We start from the raw sequence: 19,792 nt of genomic DNA, 5'->3' as shown, positions 1-19,792 counted from the left end.
AAACTATTTCTTTTCTCTCTTCTCTTTTACACGGACCTCTGTACCTGGAAATAAGACTTTTCTTACATAGCTCTGAAATTATCAAATGGTATTAAAGTTATATCTTTGCCTACAGATTTTTTCCTTGGGGAGAAAATTGTTTTGTTTTCAAAAAATTCAAAGCTTAATGATGTAGAAGTGACAAATGAAACCAATAACCTAGCCTGAGAAAGCATATCCATTTTGTAGTAAGATGCACAGTAACTAAAATTTAACTGGTATTAGACTTCTGTTGCAATTGTTGATATTTTAAAATAAATTTGAGGAAGGAATAATCTATCATAATCCATATGAATCTTTGCTTATGATGTTTGGAGTGGTTGCCAGCTATATAATGGCTGTGATAACCTTTACTTGGCTAATTGCATGTCACCTGCAGAATGAAATGGTGTGATGACAGCTGAGCAGTGAGAAGGGGGTGGAGTTGAAATTTTGTAGATATGAATTCACTCATACAGAGAACATGTTTCAGTTTGAGATAATGGAAATATTAGCCCAGAATATGTAGTCGAGTACATTTTGTTTGGTTTTGAGTGGATTTTCAAAGATACAGTCTTTAAATCTCAGTATATGTGCTATATTGCACAGTGATGTTAGAAGGAAAAGTAATAATGGCATTTGGAGGACTTTCAATCTTAGAGCTAATTAATTTATGTTGTAGAGCCTTGATTTAATATGGAGATGTAAAAGCTTTTCCTTTTTTCTTGTTACATTATTTGCTAGCCTGTTGCTGCTGCTGCTAAGTCTATTGGCTACTTAAAACCAATATGTTTCTTTTAACTCCATGAATCTCAGCTTATGCTATTTTACACATCCTAAATACTTTAAATAATTTCTTTCTCTTTCCACAGCATGTAGAGTCCATGAAGCACAGGAAAATAAAACTTCCTACTCATACCACCAGGAGGATCTCTTGAAAAGAGTCACCATAGGACTACAGGAGAGACTAATTTGTCTGAAGCATCATGTGTTGAAACAACGAAGGCTGGAACCTTTGCACTGGTTAGAAACAGAGTGATGATGTTTTTAATTCTTTGAGCTCCAGGACCCCAGGAGAGTGAGTTGAAACTCTGAAAATGCGGCCATGGACTGGTTCCTGGCGTTGGATCATGCTCATTCTTTTTGCCTGGGGGACCTTGCTATTTTATATAGGTGGTCACTTGGTACGAGATAATGACCACCCTGATCACTCTAGTCGAGAACTGTCCAAGATTTTGGCAAAGCTTGAACGCTTAAAACAGCAAAATGAAGACTTGAGGCGAATGGCTGAATCTCTCCGGTAGGTTCTAAGAAACTGGGAAGAATGGTGAAATATTGTACTTTGTTTTTAGGTGCAGGGCTTCAGTCAGATATTAAAAAATTCTTAATGATTTCTATAAACTGCTATTTTTGCAAAAATGTAAATATCTTAGTAAGGTACTTTTTGTACTACTTCTCTATGTAGTTAACATAGAGAATTACTCTAGCAGATCTTGTTTTATATACGAATTTTAGTATAGAAAAACTGCTATTCAATTTATGTACTTACATTATGTTTCAAATTATCTTCAGAATTTTGATAATTTTAATAAATTAAGCTTTGTATGATTTGAATTAGTCCATATTAAAATGTTCATCATGGACTATAATAAACACATTATAATAATTGAGAGACTAAGTCTAACTGTAACTTATGAAATGAAAAAAATTCATTCTTAAAACAACTGTATCTGGAATCTAGAGATTTATTATAATTGCTACTCTAGTCTATTAAAAAATGTGACAAATATCTGTTAGAAGTCATCAACTTTTGGGAAAAACAAAGTTCTGTATTTTGGGGGGCAAGTGAATGTAGTGTTAAATAGATAATCTCTATATTTGTTTTCAAAGTTATTGAATTTAGAAGTTCTTTAGTATCTTCTCATTCCTCATACTTAAATTTGAAAGTGATTATATATTTAGTGCTTGCTGTCTCTCAAGACAGCAGTCGAAGATTTGAGAAGATGAAAAAGTGAGACTCATCTACAGGTGATAATTGACTCTAAGGGAAGTAGTGTAGAGAAAAAGAATACAAAGTCATTTCTTTTTTGAGAAACAAATAAACTGAGGGGTTGAAAGTGGAAGCATTCCATTGTGCATAGAGCCTTCAGAGTAATTGGAGAAGGAGAACTGGAGAGAGTGGTGCTGCGGAGGCTGAGGAGCCTTCTACATTTCTACAGCCTTCTACATTTCTACATTCTATGAAGAAATGTTGGTGGCAGCATCATCCACCCTTGGTGCTTCCCTGCCCTCACTGCCCTTCACTCTTTATTTAGAACTCAGTTCTTTCCTTTTGTTTAGTTCCATAACTTTTCTTCACCCTGATATTATTTTTGATCTCTTTATGTTCTTTGGAAAGCTGGGATATGTGTTAAACGAGTTTTACAACAATGAATGAAACATCATCCCTATCATTTGTAGGAGTAGTACCAGTCAGCAAAGTACAAAGTAATCAGGAATTAGAAAGCGAACAGATAACTTTTTGAAATTTGTGTATCATTTTATTTCCTTGTTGAGAAGAGCCAGGGAGGTTCATGGAAAGGATGGTCTTTTCAGTAGAGTCTTACTCATTTGTTATGGGAACCAAAGATTGACAATTAGAAGATAGTAATAATAGCTGACATTTGTTGAGAGTTTATTTTGTGCCAAGTACTGTGCTAAAGACTTTATATGGATTATCTCATTGAATTACACACCTTTTTGATGGGATGCTGGTTCTGATTTTATAACCATTTTACAGATAAGGAATCAACAGAATATTAAGTGATTTAATTTTTCCCAAGATCACAGTTTTCACAAATGATGGCACTTATTTTGAATCCTGGCAGTTTGAGTGGACAGCCAGGGAACTGGTGAATTGTTTTGCCTCTCTGAATAGAGGGGCTTCCCTTGTGGCTTAGCTGGTAAAGAATCCACCTGCAATGTGGAAAACCTGGGTTCGATCCCTGGGTTGGGAAGATACCCTGGAGAATGGAACAGCTACCCATTCCAGTATTCTGGCCTGGAGAATTCCATGGACTAACTGAGTGACTTTCACTTTCACTCTTGAGTAGAAACCAGTGAGAAGTAAATGATTCAGAAATCTCAACTAAACATCTCATGTAGCAAATCAGCAAGAGTAGTTAATTTTGGAGAATCCTTATAGTAAGATCTTATTCTACATTATAGGAATTTTGCTCCTTGAAAAAAGAGTTGCCTCTTAATTTAGACTTATAAAAAATTGCTAATTTCCCCCCTAATTTCAACTTAAGTACTTATATTTCAGTTGGCTTATTTCTAACAGCCAGGCATTAGGTTGGCCAAAAAGTTCGGTCAGGATTTTCTTTCAGATGTCATGGAAACATCCTGAATGAACTTTTTGGCCAATCTAATATTTGTTTCTATTGCAGGAAGGAAAACTTGCTTTAATATGAGTTATTCCTTCTGCAAAATAATCTTTGAGTTTCTTAAGTCACTTTCTTTGTAGTCTTTCATGTTTCTGAAGAATTAAGTTCTCAGCTTCTCAAATGTAGAGACAACTTATAAGAGTGTAGACATTTAATATGTCATGTTATAGCATATATACAATCTGAAAGCACAGATGGAGCAGAGGAGCCTGTATATACACACACACACACAAATAATTTTAAGATAATATGTAATTAATTAGGGAAGAAAACTTCCTCAGGCCTTTCCATCAACTTTATTGATAGGACCATTTGTGTTTTCTCCAAAGATATTTTATTTATTTTTAAAATTTTTATTTATTTATTTTACTTTACAATATTGTATTGGTTTTGCCATACATCAACATGCATCCACCTCGGGTGTACACGTGTTCCCCGTCCTGAACCCCCCTCCCACCTCCCTCCCCATACCATCCCTCTGGGTCATCCCAGTGCACCAAGAGATTTTATTTTAAAGTCCCTGATATCAGAGGAAGAGCAGTAGAGATGCTAGTGGCATTGGTTTCTTTTTCTCCCTTTATTGTAATATTTCATACTCAGTTTTCTGTGTCTTTTTTTAATAAGAAAATATGTTCAGAAGGTAGACTATGTAGAATTAATTCGAATGTCTATAAAGCTACATTATTTTTTTGAGATACAGTATGTGGATTGGAATTAGAAAGTAACCCAGAAGCCTGCATGTGTGCATACTCAGTCGTGTCAGACTCTTTGCAACCCTATGGACTGTATAGCCCACCAGGCTCCTTTGTCCATGGGATTATCCCTGCAAGAATACTGGAGTAGGTTTCCATTTCCTCTTCCAGGGGATCTTCCTGACCCAGGTATCAAATCTGCATCTCCTGTGTCTCCTACATTGGCAGGTGGATTCTTTACCACTGGAACCACCTAATTCAGATGTCTTGTAAAGTTAGGTTATTTCTTTTAGATACGGTATATGGCTTGAAATTGAAAAGTAAGTCAGAAGTCTGAAACTACAATTTTTAAACATTCAGGACAGTCATTTTTTAAAAGCAGTTGCCCAACCCTCTAGCTTGTGTTTGCTAATCTTGTTGATAGGACTACAAATTTGGGAAAATAATTTGAAGATCATTACTCTGAGGGATACAAATGTTTTAGATCAATGTGGGGAGGTTGCTGTATGTTGTTGTTTTTCAGTCGCTAAGTCATATCTGACTCTTTGCAAGCATGCCAGGCTCTTCTGTCTTCCACTGTCTCCCAGAGTTTGCTCAAATTCATGTCCATTGAATCAGTAATGCTGTCCAACCATCTCATTTTCTGCTGCCCGCTTCTCCTGTTGCCTTCAGTCTTTCCCAGCATCAGGGTCTTTTTCAATGAGTTGGCTCTTCACATCAGGTAGCCAAAGTATTGAAACTTCATGTTCAGCATCAGTCCTTCCAATGAATATTCAGGGTTTATTTCCTTTAGGATTGACTTGATTTGATCCCCTTGCAGTCTAAAGGACTCTCAAGAGTCTTCTCCCAATACCATAGTTCAAAAGCATCATCCTGTGTGTATTTCTGTGTGTATCTGTATATATATTTAATTCTGAATTGTTGATGAATAATTTCTATATGGTAAAATTCACTCCTTTTAGCTAAAATGTCTATGAATTTTGACAGATCCTTACAGTCATGTAACCAGCACCACAATCAAATTATAGAAGAATTCTGTCTCGCTCCAGAATTCTGTTGTTCCCTTTTGTAGTTAAAATTATATTCTACCTTCTGTCCCTGGCATCTAGTGATGTATTTTCTATTCTGTGTTACTTTTCTGTTCCAAAATGTCATATAACTAGAATCATGCAATAGGTAGCCTTTATGTCTTTTTTTTTTTCATTTAGCGTGATATATTTGAGATTCATCAGTGCTGCTTTGTGTATTGGTAGTTCATTTTTGAGTAGTATTCCTTAGTATGTTTGTGTCAATGTTGTTGTCTTTGAATGCATTCACCAGTTGAAAGATGTTAATATTTCCATTTTGGGGGCTATTATGAATGAAGCTGTTAAAAGCATTTTTCCTGAGTTTCTGTGTGTGATTTTTTATTTCTCTTGGGTAAATACCTAGGAGTAGAATTGCTGGGTCATGTGTAAGTGCATTTTAACTGTATATAAGAGGCTACCCAAATGTTTTCCAGAGTACTTGAACTATTTTTTATTTCCACCAGCAGTGCTTGAGGGTTACAGCTCTCACCCTTGCTGGCACATGCTGTTGTCAGGTGTTTTTACTTTAGCTGTTTTAATAGATCTGTAGTGTCATCTCATATAGTTTCAGTTTGCATTTCTGTAATGATTAATGATGGTGAGCATTTTTTTATGTGCTTATTTCCTATTCATGTATGTGCTTTGGTGAAGTATCTACTCAGATTTCTTGCTTATTTATAAATTGAGTTATTTGTTTTCTTATTGAATTCTTTTTAAAAACTGGGGTTTCATATATAACAAAATGTATTTTATGTATATATGCATATATATAAAATAAAAATATAGTAGCATAAACCAGTAAACATTTATTTGCTTCTGATTATTCTATTTCAGTTGGCCTCAGCTGGACTGTTTTTCTAATGATATCTGGGATCATTGATGTGGTTGTAGCCATCTGGTGGCTTCATTGTGATTGGGCAGTCTGATGACCTCACAAATGTTTCGTGATTAAGGGACCGTCAGCTGGTTCCCCCTATCTGGCTTCTCTAGAAGGATAGCCCTGGTTTCTTACCTTGCAGTGTTCTAAGCAGGCAAAAGTAGAAATTGCAAATCCTCTTGAGGCCAAGCATGAAAAGTTACACAGTATCACTTCTGCCACGTTCTGTTAATCTTTGCAAGTCAAAGGGACTTTCCACATGTAGGGAATAGAAGTAGGAACTGCAAAGAATTTGTAGCCATTTTGACCCACAGTTCTCATCTCTAGATGTAATGTTGAATAGATTAGGTCACATTATAGTGGTCTTAAACAGCCAGAGTTTAGTGTAGGCTTGGTTGATAGATAACAAGAAATCATAATTGGTTTTTCAGCAGAGGAGTGACACTGTGAAAATGGTTGAGGAAGATTTAGATTTTCAGGTAGATTTTGCCTTGTACTTGACTAGAGTGAAATTAACTGGGAAATACAGTATTAATCTAGACATGAGGTGTTGCTGACCTTAATTAATGATTAAATTGCATGGCTTTGGTACCAAGGTACATCTGCTTATTTTCCCATGTTTCCTTAATGCTTTTATCTGGCTTTCCCCAATCATCCTTTTCTTACTTGTTGATTGCCAGCATCTTGAATATACACGTAATATCTTTCTTTAAAAGCTTATAAGTCATTGCTTTTTAGCATGCCACCCTACAGGAATGCCTTTTCAAATTTCATATTTGTTTTGTCTCAACTTTTACTAATGTGAAGTTGCTCTCAGTTCACAGAATCTTTGCTTCTTATTCTTAGGATTTGAACCCGCCATTCTGCCTCTCAGAGTAGAAATTAGCAGAAAACACCTGGAAAATTACTGAAACTTGTTCTGAAACCCTCTGAGCAGTGAACCTCATTGACAGATATCAGAACTGGACAGAACTTGTAAAATTTAAGGAGTGCTTAATTGAAAGCTTTCCTCTTAATTCCTTATTCTACTTCCATTTATTTTGGGGAGCATAATTTTAAAAAATTCTGTGTGAATCTGTAGCCTTTTTTTTTGGTCTAGGAAAGAAAATATTTCTTCTGGAATTTAGATATTAGCTATAAGCTAAATTTTACAGACCATGAAGGTATAATTAACTTAGAGTATCTGTATTTCTGAGCTACATACTAGTCTCCTCAGTTGGATTAGAGCCAAATCATGAATCTTCCAGTGGAAAAATTTGTCTGATACAACAAAAGAATGAAAAACTGCCATGGGTAGGAAGGAAACTGATGTGGTTTTTCATAGGTCATATCTTACTTCAGTTTGTGAAACTGGTATTAGAAATTGCAGATGCCTTTGTTCCTGTTGGTTGTTTAGAGGATTTGCTGTAGGCAACCTTCTCCCTAAGTGCTTGTCTCATTTGTAAAGAGTGTACTTGTTTTGAGTCGCTCAGTTGTGTACGACTCTTTGTGACCCCATAGACTGTAGCATGCCAGACTTCCCTGTCCGTCAGCCATCTCCCGGAGTTTGCTCAAACTCATGTTCATTGAGTCGGTGATGCCATCCAACCACTCATCCTCCGTCGTCCCCTTCTCCTCCTGCCTTCAATCTTTCCCAGCATCAGAGTCTTTTTCAATGAGTCAGCTGTATGCATCAGGTAGCCAAAGTATTGGAGCTTCAGCCTTAGCATCAGTCTCTTCCAATGAATAAAGGGTTGATTTCCTTTAGGATTGACTGGTTTGATCTCCTTGCTGTCCAGGGAACTCTCAAGAGTCTTCTCCAGCACCACAGTTCCAAAGCATGAATTGTTTAGTGCTCATCCTTCTTTATGGTCCAACTTTCACATCCATACATGACTACTGGAAAAACCATAGATTTGACTATATGGACCTTTGTCAGAAAAGTGATGTCTCTGCTTTAGAATCTGCTGTCTAGGTTTGTCATAGCTTTTCTGCCAAGGAGCAAGAGTCTTTCCATTAAAAGAGTATACTGATTCTATTCTTATAGAAAGTGAATAGATTGGAGTGTGTAGAGAATCAAGCTATAACCTCCCCCCCACCTTTTTTTTTTTTACTTTTATTTTGGCAATCCTCCATCCATTATTCCTTATGCTATCAAGAATGTCTTACTTTTCCATATGGAAAATATTCCTTTCCTATGTTAGAATATCTTAGTGAGATTTTTAGTCAATATTCCTAGCCTTCTCAGTCTAACAATCAGATGCTTTCTCCCTGGAATTTGTATTAACCTTGTCATATATAGCTGTATTGAATTTGCTAGTGGATTGTTTGCTATGTTAACAAGACATGCTTACCTATAATATTTCCTTCTTACAGTGTCTTTAGGGTTTTAGTATTAAGGTTATATAGAAAAATTTTATTCTCAGAAAGTGTTCATATAAAATTGGAATCCATTCTATTTTATATCTTTGTTAGAATTTCACCAGTGAAGCTGTCTGGGCCTGAAGTCTTTATTTTGGGTGAGCGGGGGGAGGAACATAGGTTGGTTTTTGTAGAGACAGGAGACATGTGGGAAGACTTCAGATTTTACATTTGTTTTTTTTTTAATAGAAATTGGACCATGCGTATTTTCTATTTTTTTTAATGTCAGTTTTGGTAAAATGTATTTTTTAAGAAATATGTCCATTTTATCAAGATTTTCAAATATATTAGCATAAAGCTGTTCATAATTCCTTTTTACTTTTCACCTATAATATCTGTAGTACTGTTTCCTTTTTCATTCTTGATTTGTTTATATTTTCCCCTTTTATCTTGCAGTTTATTGATTTTATTTATTTTTTTGAAGAATTTCTCCTGTTTTTTTCCCCCCCCATTGTATGTTTGTAATTTTATTGATTTCTATTCTTAGTTTGTTAATTTCCTTCTTGTAGTATCTTTGGAGGGTTTTTTTTTTTTCTTTCTGTTTAAAGCTTTTTCAAAAGAATTTTATATTATTCATTTTAAGCCTTGCTTTTTTCCTAACATATGCCTGGAGAGCTATAAATTTCACACTAATCACAGCTGTAGAGAGCACAGTTGCATCTTGCCAATTCTGTCAGTGACTTATTTTAATTGATATTCAGTCAAAAATAGTTTCAAATTTCTTTTGTGATTTTTCTTTTAAACTTGCTAGGTATTTAGGACTGTATTTTAACCCAGTGTCTGTTATAAAGTGCACATTATGTTATTATAATTTTGATATAAATTAATCATATTCCTCTATAATTAACTACATATTTATTCTTTCTAATGTTGTTTATTCCTTCCTGCAGTTTATTTTTTCCATGCTGATCATTTCCCCTCAGTCTGGAGAATATCCTTTAGTATTTTTGGTAGTGCAAATTTGATGGCAATAAATGTTTTTTGATTTTCTTTTTCCGAAAACTTTTAAAACATATGCACTGTTGAGATAATGTTTGCTTGTATACAATTTAATTTGGCACATTAGAATTTAATTTTTTTAGCACTTTAAACATGTCATTCTATTGTTTTCTCACTTACATAGTTTTTGTTGAAAAGTCAGCAATTTTACTTGAAGTTCATCTTTTTCTTTAGCTACTTTTGCATTTTAATTTTTGTCTTGGTGTTATACAAGTTGACCGTGACACCCAGATATAACTTTGTTTTTATCTAGTTTGAAATTCACTGAGCTCAATTCTGAGATTTGATATCATAGGTTTTAGAAAATCCTCAGCTATTACCTCTTTAAATACTGCTTCTAGACTATTCTTTCTCTTTTCTCTTGAAACTCCACTTACATGTATTAGTACATTTCCTTTTATGATGTCTCACATGCCTTTTATGTGTTTTTCACAATCTAATTTGTTTTTGTACTTCATTTTATGTGTTCTGTTTTGAACTGTCTTCCAATTTATTTAATCTGTCTTCTGCACTAATTCTGATGTTAAGCACACCCAATTAGTAATTTTTTATATATTTTGATTCCAAAATATCTAGTTCATTCTTTTTTTTTTTAACTGCTTCAATGACTTTATTTTGATTGATGTTTTAGTTTATCTTTTTTCTCTTTGCTTTCAACCTTTCTGTGTATGATTTCAAAATTTTTTGTAAATTTTCTATTTTTCATCAATATTGTCCATGTTTTTTAAATAATTTCTTTAAGTCATTATTCTAATATAGCTATTATATTGTCTACTAATACCTGGATGATATCTGGATCATTTTTTGTTCATCTTTTCCTATTGGTTATTGGTCAGATTTTTTTCCTCCTTACATGTCCAGGAATTTTTTTTTTTTTTTCCCTTTTTTAAGAATACTAGGGTGGGTTGCCATTTCCCACTTCAGGGGATCTTTATTTTTGTTAGATAGTGTGACAAAATATTTTGAAAATATGTTGTCTAAAAGTAGTTTGGAAATTATGGAAACTTCCCTCTGATATGGATATATTATTTCTGGGACTGTTATGTCATCTAGTGCAATTAGGGATTGAGCTGGGTCATGGCTAAATTAGTAATACTTAGCCCACTTCTTTTTCTTGCTTGTTACTTAGGTGTAAATCTTCCATGCTTTTTAATTGAGGACTTAATGGATTTCTTTCAGGACTTAAATATTGTGGAAAATTTAGTCGGCCTTTTAGATGTGTTCAGTCTTGCTCATTGGCATCTTAAACCATGTATCATATAAATATAGCAAACAGTGAAAAAAAAAATAACTATGACTTTAAGGTAGGTCTCAAATAGGACTTTGTCTTGTAATGTCCAGGACTGAAAAATTTTAGTCCGTCTTAAAATTTCTCTCTAGCATCCCATGACCATTGGTGATAGCAAACACTCTCTTCCAACAACACAAGAGGTGATTTTACACATGGACATCACCAGAAGGTCAGTACCGAAATCAGATTGATTATATTCTTTGCAGTCAAAGCTGAAGAAGCTCTTTACAGTCAGCAAAAACAAGACCTGGAACTGACTGTGGCTCAGATCATCAGCTCCTTATTGCAAAATTCAGGCTCAAATTGAAGAAAGTAGGGAAAACCACTAATCTAGTCAGCTATAACCTAAATCAAACCCCTAGTGATTATACAGTAGAAGTAATGAAGGGATTCAAGGGACTAGATCTGATAGAGTGCCTGAAAAACTATGGACGGAGGTTCATAACTTTGTACAGAAAGTAGTGACCAAAACGATCTCCAAGGAGAAGAAATGCAAAAAGACAAAGTGGTTGTCTTAGTAGGTCTTACAAATAGCTGAGAAAGAAGAGATGTGACAGGCAAAGGAGAAAGGGAAAGATATTCCCAACTGAATGCAGAGTCACAGAGAATAGCAAGGAGAGATAAGAAAGCCTTCTTAAGTGAATAATACAAAGAAATAGAGGAAAGCAATAGAATGGGGAAGACTAGAGATCTCTTCAAGAAAATTGGAGATACCAAGGGAACATTTCATGGAAAGATGGGCACAAAAAAGGACAGAAACAGCAAGGACCTACCTAAAAAAAGCAGACGAGATTAAGAAGAGGTGGCAAGAATACACAGAACTATACAAAAAAGATCTCAAATAACCCAGATAACAACGATGGTATGATCACTCATCTAAGCCAGACATCCTGTGATATGCAGTCAAGTGGGCCTTAGGAAGCATTACTACGAACAAAACTAGTGGAGATGATGGAATTCCAGTTGAGCTATTTCAAATCCTAAAAGATGATACTGTGAAAGTGCTACACTCAATATGCCAGCAAATTTGGAAAACTCAGCAGTGGCCACAGGACTGGAAAAGGTCAGTTTTCATTCCAATCCCAAAGAAAGACAATGCCAAAGAATGTTCAAATTACCATACAGTTGCACTCATTTCACATGCCAGCAAGATTATCATCAAAATCCTTCAAGTTAGGCTTCAGTGGTACGTGAACTGAGAACTTCCAGATGTATAAGCTGAGTTTAGAAAAGGCAGAAGAACCAGAGGTCAAATTGCCAACATCCACTGGATCATAAAAAAAAGCAAGGGAATTCCAAAAGAAAATCTACTTCTGCTTCATTGACTATGCTAAAGCCTTTGATTGTGTGGATCACAACGAACTGTGAAATATTCTTAATGAGGTGGCATTACCAGACCACCTTACCTGGCTCCTGAGAATCCTGTATGCAGGACAAGAAGCAGTACTTAGAACTGGACGTGAAACAATGGACTGGTTCAAAATTGGGAAAGGAGTACGTCAAGACTGTATATTGTCACCCTGCTTATTTAACATACATAAAGAGTACATCATGTGAAATGCTGGGCTGGATGAATCACAAGCTGGAATCAAGATTGCCAGGAGAAATATCAACAATCTCAGACATGCAGACGATACCACTTTAATGGCAGAAAGTGAAGAGGAACTACAGAGCCTCTTGATAAAGGTGAAAGAGGAGAGTGAAAAAGCTGACCTAAAACTCAGCATTCACAAAACTAAGGTCATGGCATCCAGTTCTATCACTTCATGGCAAATGGGGAAAATGTGGAAACAGTGTCAGATTTCATTTTCTTGGACTTCAAAATCAATTTGGACAGTGACTGCAGCCATGAATTAAAAGACTCTTGCTCCTTGGAAGAATACCTATAACAACCTAGACAGTGTATTAAAAAGCAGAGACATTACTTTGCTGACAAAGGTCCATATAATCTAAAGCTATGATTTTTCCAGTAGTCATATATATGCGAGAGTTGGACTGTAAAGGAGACTGAGCACTAAAGAATTGATGCTTTTGAACTGTTGTGTTGGAGAAGACTCTTGAGAGTCCCTTGAACTGCAAGGAGATCAAACCAGTCAGTCCTAAATGAAATCAACCCGGAACATTCATTGGAACGACATGCTGAAGCTGAAACTCCAGTACTTTAGCTACCTGATTCAAAGAGCTGACTCATTTGAAAAGACCCTGATGCTGGGAAAGATTGAGGGCAAGAGAAGAAGAGGACAACAGATGGTGAGATGGTTGGATGGCATCTCTGACTCAATGAACATGAGTTTGAGTAACCTTGGGAGGTAGAGATGACAGGGAAGCCTGGTGTGCTGCAGTTTGTGGGGTCACAAACAGTCAGACAAGACTTAGTTACTGAACAACAACAAGCATCTCTTCAAATTAAGCTACTGTACCATGGACAAAACTGGCTATAAATTTGTTGTTCCTATAGTTCCCAAATTTTCAAAATCTTTTGTAGAATCCAAACCTGTACCTCATGTCATAGCTAGACAGTAAGTGCTCCCTAGATAAAAACATGGGCTACTTATACAATGCTGTTCTCTGGATTGTTAGTTAATTTAATCCTGCATTTGAAAATACCTATCTAATGGCTTTAAATGGGTTATATTTTCAAGTTACTTGTTTTCAAATTATTTTTATTGTTACTATTACAACAGGGTTTCCCTGGTTGCTCAGACAGTAAAGAATCTGCCTGCAGTGCAGACCTGGGTTTGATCCTTGGGTTGGGAAGATCTCCTGGAAAAGGGAATGGCTACACACTCCAGTGTTCTTGCCTGGAGAATTCCATGCATGGAGTCATCTGTTGAGCCAACAGTCCATGAGTAGAGCAGGGTTTGCCATTAACTATTTTATTCTACTTGAAATGAAAACTACCTATATTGAAAATTGTTGGAATTCATTTATCTTAATACAGCTGCTATAAAGAGATTCCCAATAGTTCCTATATTTAGATCCCTAGATCTGTTCTGTTTCTTGCCCATTTTAAGGTCTGGTTGTTCAGGTTTTCCTTTGATTTATTTTTAATTTTTTCTCCCATTGTACCCCCTGTTGTGTGGTAAAGGAAAGAAGGAGTTTGGGCAGGTTGGAAGTTTTTGTTTTGTTTTGTTTTTTACTAATATCAGTGATCTCTGCTTCATTGACCAATACAGTGTATCTCTTAGGAGAAAGAGATCAAGGTGAAATCTAGATAGATTGATCTTGATGTGCTTTCTAAACCTATCCAGTGGAAGGTTGGAAAGTTAATCTAGAAGTCAGGGAAAAAGTCAGGATGAGAAAGATACCTTTGGGAATCATCTATATAGAAGTGATTGCCAGAAAATGTGTTGCACAAGGTAAAATTTGTGTGTTTATTTCAGGTAACCCACAGTCATCATAGGTTTGGAGAGAAGTTAGTGTGGGAATAGTTTTAAAGGAGATTTTAAAGCATACCTGGAAGAATTCCTTTCTATTAGTAGTTTGTCAATAAATAGCTCTTTAGCTAATGATAGTTGATAATTAAAAAAAAAAAAACATAATTTAAACACTTTCCTAGAACTCAGAATACTTGTTTCTCTTTACTAGAAAGGAAAAAAAATCATATTAAATATTTAGCATAACACATTAGATTTCATAAAATGTACATGTTCCTCAGAGTAACTGTTTACCCTGAGAAAATCAGTTGACTTTTTTTGGCCTAGAATACAAAAGTAGAGAAGGTTGATTGGGATAGATGATCATATTCAATAAATTTATAAGTCTTTACAGAGACAAAATAATTACATAATATACTAGATCATGAAGGAGTATAGAATAGGTTTTGTTCCTTAGGATTTGGCTTTCATAACTGAATTATATGAATTTTTTTAAGATGAGTTGGTTTTATATGTTGGAATTATATTTGCCCACCATAAGCTTTATTTAAAATACACAAATTTTAATTATTCATTATAACTACTCTGAAGGGCCTTTAGGGAAGACTGCACCATTCTTTTTTTTTTTTGCACCATTCTTTGAGAAAGGTGTCACATGAATAAAGATATTAAAATCCTAACTATTCATTGGAAGGACTGATGCTGAAGCTGAAACTCCAGTACTTTGGCCATGTGATGCAAAGAAAGGCGGAGGAGAAGGGGACAACAGAGGATGAGATGGTTGGATGGCATCACTGACTTGATGGAGATGAGTTTGAGCAAGCTCTGGGAGTTGGTGATGGACAAGGAAGCCTGGCATGCTACACAGTCCATGGGGTCGCAAAGAGTTGGACACGACTGAGCAATTGAACTGAACAGAACTGACCGTGAGCTTTATTTAAAATATAGAAATTTTAATTATTCATTATAACTACTCCAACCAGTCCATTCTAAAGGAGATCAGCCCTGGGATTTCTTTGGAAGGAATGATGCTAAAGCTGAAACTCCAGTACTTTGGCCACCTCATGTGAAGAGTTGACTCATTGGAAAAGACTCTGATGCTGGGAGGGATTGAGGGCAAGAGGAGAAGGGGACGACAGAGGATGAGATGGCTGGATGGCATCACTGACTTGATGGACATGAGTCTGAGTGAACTCCGGGAGTTGGTGATGGACAGGGAGGCCTGGCATGCTGCGATTCATGGGGTCGCAAAGAGTCGGACACAACTGAGCGACTGATCTGATCTGATCTGATCTGATAACTACTCAGGCATTTAGGGAAGATTGGGCTGTTCTTTGAGAAAGATATCACATGAATAAAAATATTGAAATTTTAAATAACCAAGATGAAGTTATTTAAACTTTGTGATTTAGTTTTGTCATATAGACAAAGTGAGTATGCATTAAACACTTTATGATGTTTGAATATTTGAATTTAGGGGCCTTGACTAAATGTTTTTTTAATCTTTTATTCTTTATTCTTTTATGTTAGCATTAATGAACTGATAATGGTTTCAAACACATATTACTGATAATTAAAGGTAAATAATAATAGGAAATATGGCCATAGTGATTCATCAGTTTCAGTGTTACTTCATTTATAGATGATGCATAATCTCCTATAAACAGTGTACAAGGAAAAAAACTTTCCTGAGCCATTTCTCTCATTTCTTTTAGGCGTACTTTTATTTCACTGGGAAGTTTTGGTTTTTTTTAATTAATTAATTTATTTTTAAATGAAGCAAAGATGAATATTTGTAATGATAAAAGGTGCAATTCACAAAGAAAATAGATGCTGTAAACCAACAGACACCTAACACCAAAGAAACAAGGATACATAAAGCAAAAATCAGAAGAAATAGAAAAGAGAAATACATAATCATAGTGAGACATACTAACATTTCTCTGAGAATAGTTTACCAAGTGCATAAAAAAATAAGAATAGAAGCATTTTGAATGATGTCATTATTGAGATGTCATACTGCCGTTTTATAATTCATTTAGGTAAAATCATGAAACAAAGTGGTTGTTTAGCTTGATCAAAATTCTAGACAAAGCTGTCTGAAAGAGAATGAATGTAAAGAAGTCTTCAATGTATTAGTTAACTTATGAATTACAGTAGCTAGAAGGTGGTATAGTGTAAATTGGCACACTATGCTTATCTTGTTGCTGGTTCAAATAGCATAAATTTGATCTTAATGCAGTCTTTTTGTTCTTTTAAAATGTATGCAAATGCGATTGCTTGGCAGAGATAATTGTACATCAGAAATGCAGAAAAGAGTATAATGTTTGGAGAGAAGCCAGGGTGCACTTAATAAATATAGAATACTGTATCTTCATTAAAGAAAAAAAGGACACTCAAAAGTATAGTTTAATGTTAATTCTCATTTATATTCAATAACACTTCAAAAATATTATCTGTTACTAAATGATATGTACAGAAGCTAAAATGACTTAGTCATTTTTCTGAGAGTCAGTGTCAGAAGTAAAAGCAGAATCTTCTGAGGATTTAGGAGTTTGTATCTAATTTTCAGTACACTCCCTATTGGTCATTTTTTAATACCTTCTCATGTTCCTCTTCTGTTAAATATTATATTCAGGACAATATGTTTTACTAGTCTACAGATAATGAAAACTATCCTATTTATTATTAGTTACTTTTGATAATTGTTAAATGTGATCAAAGATGTCCATATACCAGTATTAGAGAATTGTTAGATCTTTTAGTTATATAAATGCACTTGTGTAAGCTGTAGTGATGGTGTTTCATGTTTATTGAACTTAACTGTAGTAATAGTTTATAATCTGTGTAAAGAAATACAGATGGCACATTTGACACAGTTTGCTATGATCACAGTATTGCAGTGTTTAATGAGGGTCATAGAATCTGTGGGAAGAAACCACATGCTGTAAGTTTAAGTTCTAAATTTATTTGGTCAACGATACATAAATTTTTTGGAAGTGGTATGACCGTATGGAGAGGAAATAAATGTGATGCATCTAAATGTAGCTCCCTTGGCCCTTTAGAGTTCCCGAAGGTCATAAACTGCTGGTGTCGTTGTCCACATTAGGTAATATCTTGCCATATCTGGCTTCATTTCTTATTATGCTATAATAATCCTTATATTTGGGCCCAGTGTCACCTTTTTTGGAAGACTGTACACAAACTATGTGTTTTTCCGTTTAAGGAGATGTGTACAAACTGAGATTTATGAGTTTTTGAGCCAAACCTAGCATCAGTCCTTATTCTGATCCTTGAGAAGAATACAAAAGTCATTTCACTGTATCTCAATCATCAGTGTACTTCCTAGTATTATGAATAGTACATTTCTCCACATACTGATAGTGGTATGTACTGTACCTGTGCATGCGTGCACACACACACACACGCACACGTGCATGCATAGAAGTTTGTTGTAAACCAGCCAAGTCATTATTATTTGATTTTTTTTTTTCTTTAGCACTATTGGTACCTTTCAAAAAGCAGAGGTCAGTGAGGAAGATAAAACTCTCCCCCATAATTTTGCTCTCTTTAATATGTTATAGTGTTGGCAAGACTCAGATCGAATCCTGCCACACACAAATGTTTGTAAGCAGGTGCAAAAACAGTCACAATCTGTTCTGTAACTTTGTCAGAGGGCATGCTCTTAGTCTTCTTTAGTTGTTTTTATAGTGTCTTTTGTGAAGGGCTCTCTTGCAGTTGTGATAGTCGTTCTGATAACATGTTTTGGTGTACTTTCTATTCAGGTGTTTGAGAATGTCCGAATGAGCCCCTGAACGACATATGGTTTTGAAACCTAGGCCTAACATGTAATTCCAAAGGTTGTGATATACTAGAGTAACTATGTTTGTACATATTGTTCACAAAATTGTTCGCAAAATTCTTCTACATTTCCAGGTTCCCATTTTCATACATATTGAATTAATTTTACCAGTAAAATAGTATTTGTAGTATCTACCTAGCTAGTAACAAACTACCTTTGATTGTAAATGCATGACATGACATGGATGTATGCTCAGTCATGTCCAACTCTGCAGCCCCATGGACTGTATAGCCTGCCAGACTACTCTGTCCATGGGATTTTCCAGGCAAGAATATTGGAGTGGGTTGCCATTTCCTTCTCCACGGATCTTCTCAACCCAGGAATCAGACCTGCGTCTCCTGCGTTGACAGGTAGATTCATTACCACTGCACCACCTGGGAAGCGCTTAATTAGAAATAGAGCTGGCTAAAGAACTTAATATCAATCACTGCCCTGGTAGTATGAACTTTTCCCCGGCTTTACTGACGTACAGTGGACACATATCATTGTGTAAATTTAAGATGTGCAGCGAGATGAGTTTTGGGGGGATGGGAAAGGCTGCTTTGGGTCTTAGTTGTTGTACATGGGATCTTTGTTGGGGCACACAGGCTTTTCCCTAGTTGTGGTGTGTGGGCTCAGTAGTTCTGTGCAGGCTTAATTGTCCCACGGCATGTGGGATCTTAGTTTCCTGACCAGGGATTGAACCCACCTCCTCCGCATTGGAAGGTGAATTTTTAACCACTGGACCACGAGGGAAGTCCCCAACGTGATGATTTGGTATATGTATATATTGTGAAATTTTTACCATAATTAGGTTAGTTACACATTCATCACCTCACAACATAGTTATCTTTTGTGTCTGTGTGTGTACTGTAAGATTTTCAAAATCTACTCTGTTAGCTCTCAGGTATATATATAATACAGTATTATTAATCACAGCCATCATATTGTACATTAGATCCCCAGAACTTATTCATCTTATAACTTGAAGTTTGTTCTCTTTCATCGCCTTTGTCCATTACCTCACCCTCACTCCCCTATCCCTGATCCTGGAAACCACCAATATACTCTTTGTACCATGAGTTCAACTTTTTTAGAGTCTACACATAAGTGAGATCATACAATATTTGTCTTTTTCTCTCCGATCTATTTGATCCTGGAGCCATGCTTTCAAGGCTCATCCGTGTTGTCACAAATGGTAGAATTTCCATATTTTATCATGGCTGAACAATATTTGATTGTATGTATATACATCACATATTCTTTGTTCATTCATCTGTTGACAGACACTTAGGTTGGTTCCATGTCTTGGGTATTGTGAACAAGGCTGTGGTGAACACGGGAATTCACATATCTCTTATTGATTTGATTTGAGATATTGATTTCATGTTTTTGAGATGATAATTAGTGATGTTGAGCACTTTTTCATGTACTTGTCAATTTTTATGTGTTTTGAAAAATGTCTGTTGAGTTTCTCTACCCATTTTTATTTATTTATTTATTTTCAATCTTAATTTTTTTTAATTTATTTTTTTAACACCAAAAGCATTTTGTATTGGGGTATAGCCGATTAACACTGTGTGGTAGTTTCAGGTGAACAGGTGTACATATATATGTATCCACCCTCTCCCAAAGGATGTATCCAGCCTCCCATCCAGGCTGGCATATAACATTGAGCAGAGTTCCATGTGCCTCTGCCCATTTTCAAATCAGATTTTTTTGATTTTTATTATCGAGTTCATGAGTTTGTTATCTATTTTTGACTATTAACCCACTGCATATGGCTTTCCAGTTTTCTAACACTA

General features: G+C 35.4%; 1 protein-coding gene across 33 annotated transcripts in view; it reads left to right on the top strand.

The window, feature by feature from the left end:
• The window catches only part of FUT8 (fucosyltransferase 8), a 361,102-nt gene that overhangs the window by 160,147 nt on the left and 181,163 nt on the right, over positions 1-19,792 (top strand). For 30 of the 33 annotated variants that reach the window (XM_086320236.1, XM_086320227.1, XM_086320205.1 and 27 more), the window contains one exon: positions 891-1,318. The exons of the other annotated variants lie outside the window; for them this stretch is intronic. In XM_086320236.1, the coding sequence (XP_086176362.1) occupies positions 1,116-1,318 (203 nt within the window). In that variant the 5' untranslated portion in view covers positions 891-1,115. The remainder of the gene's footprint in view (positions 1-890; positions 1,319-19,792) is intronic. 33 annotated transcript variants of the gene reach the window in all.

This window comes from Bos grunniens, chromosome 10 (genome assembly GCF_055505025.1).
Source record: "Bos grunniens cultivar Pamir isolate PY7600 chromosome 10, Bosgru_T2T1.0, whole genome shotgun sequence".
Taxonomy (NCBI): Eukaryota; Metazoa; Chordata; class Mammalia; order Artiodactyla; family Bovidae; genus Bos; species Bos grunniens.
This window is presented reverse-complemented; position numbering and strand designations above follow the sequence as displayed.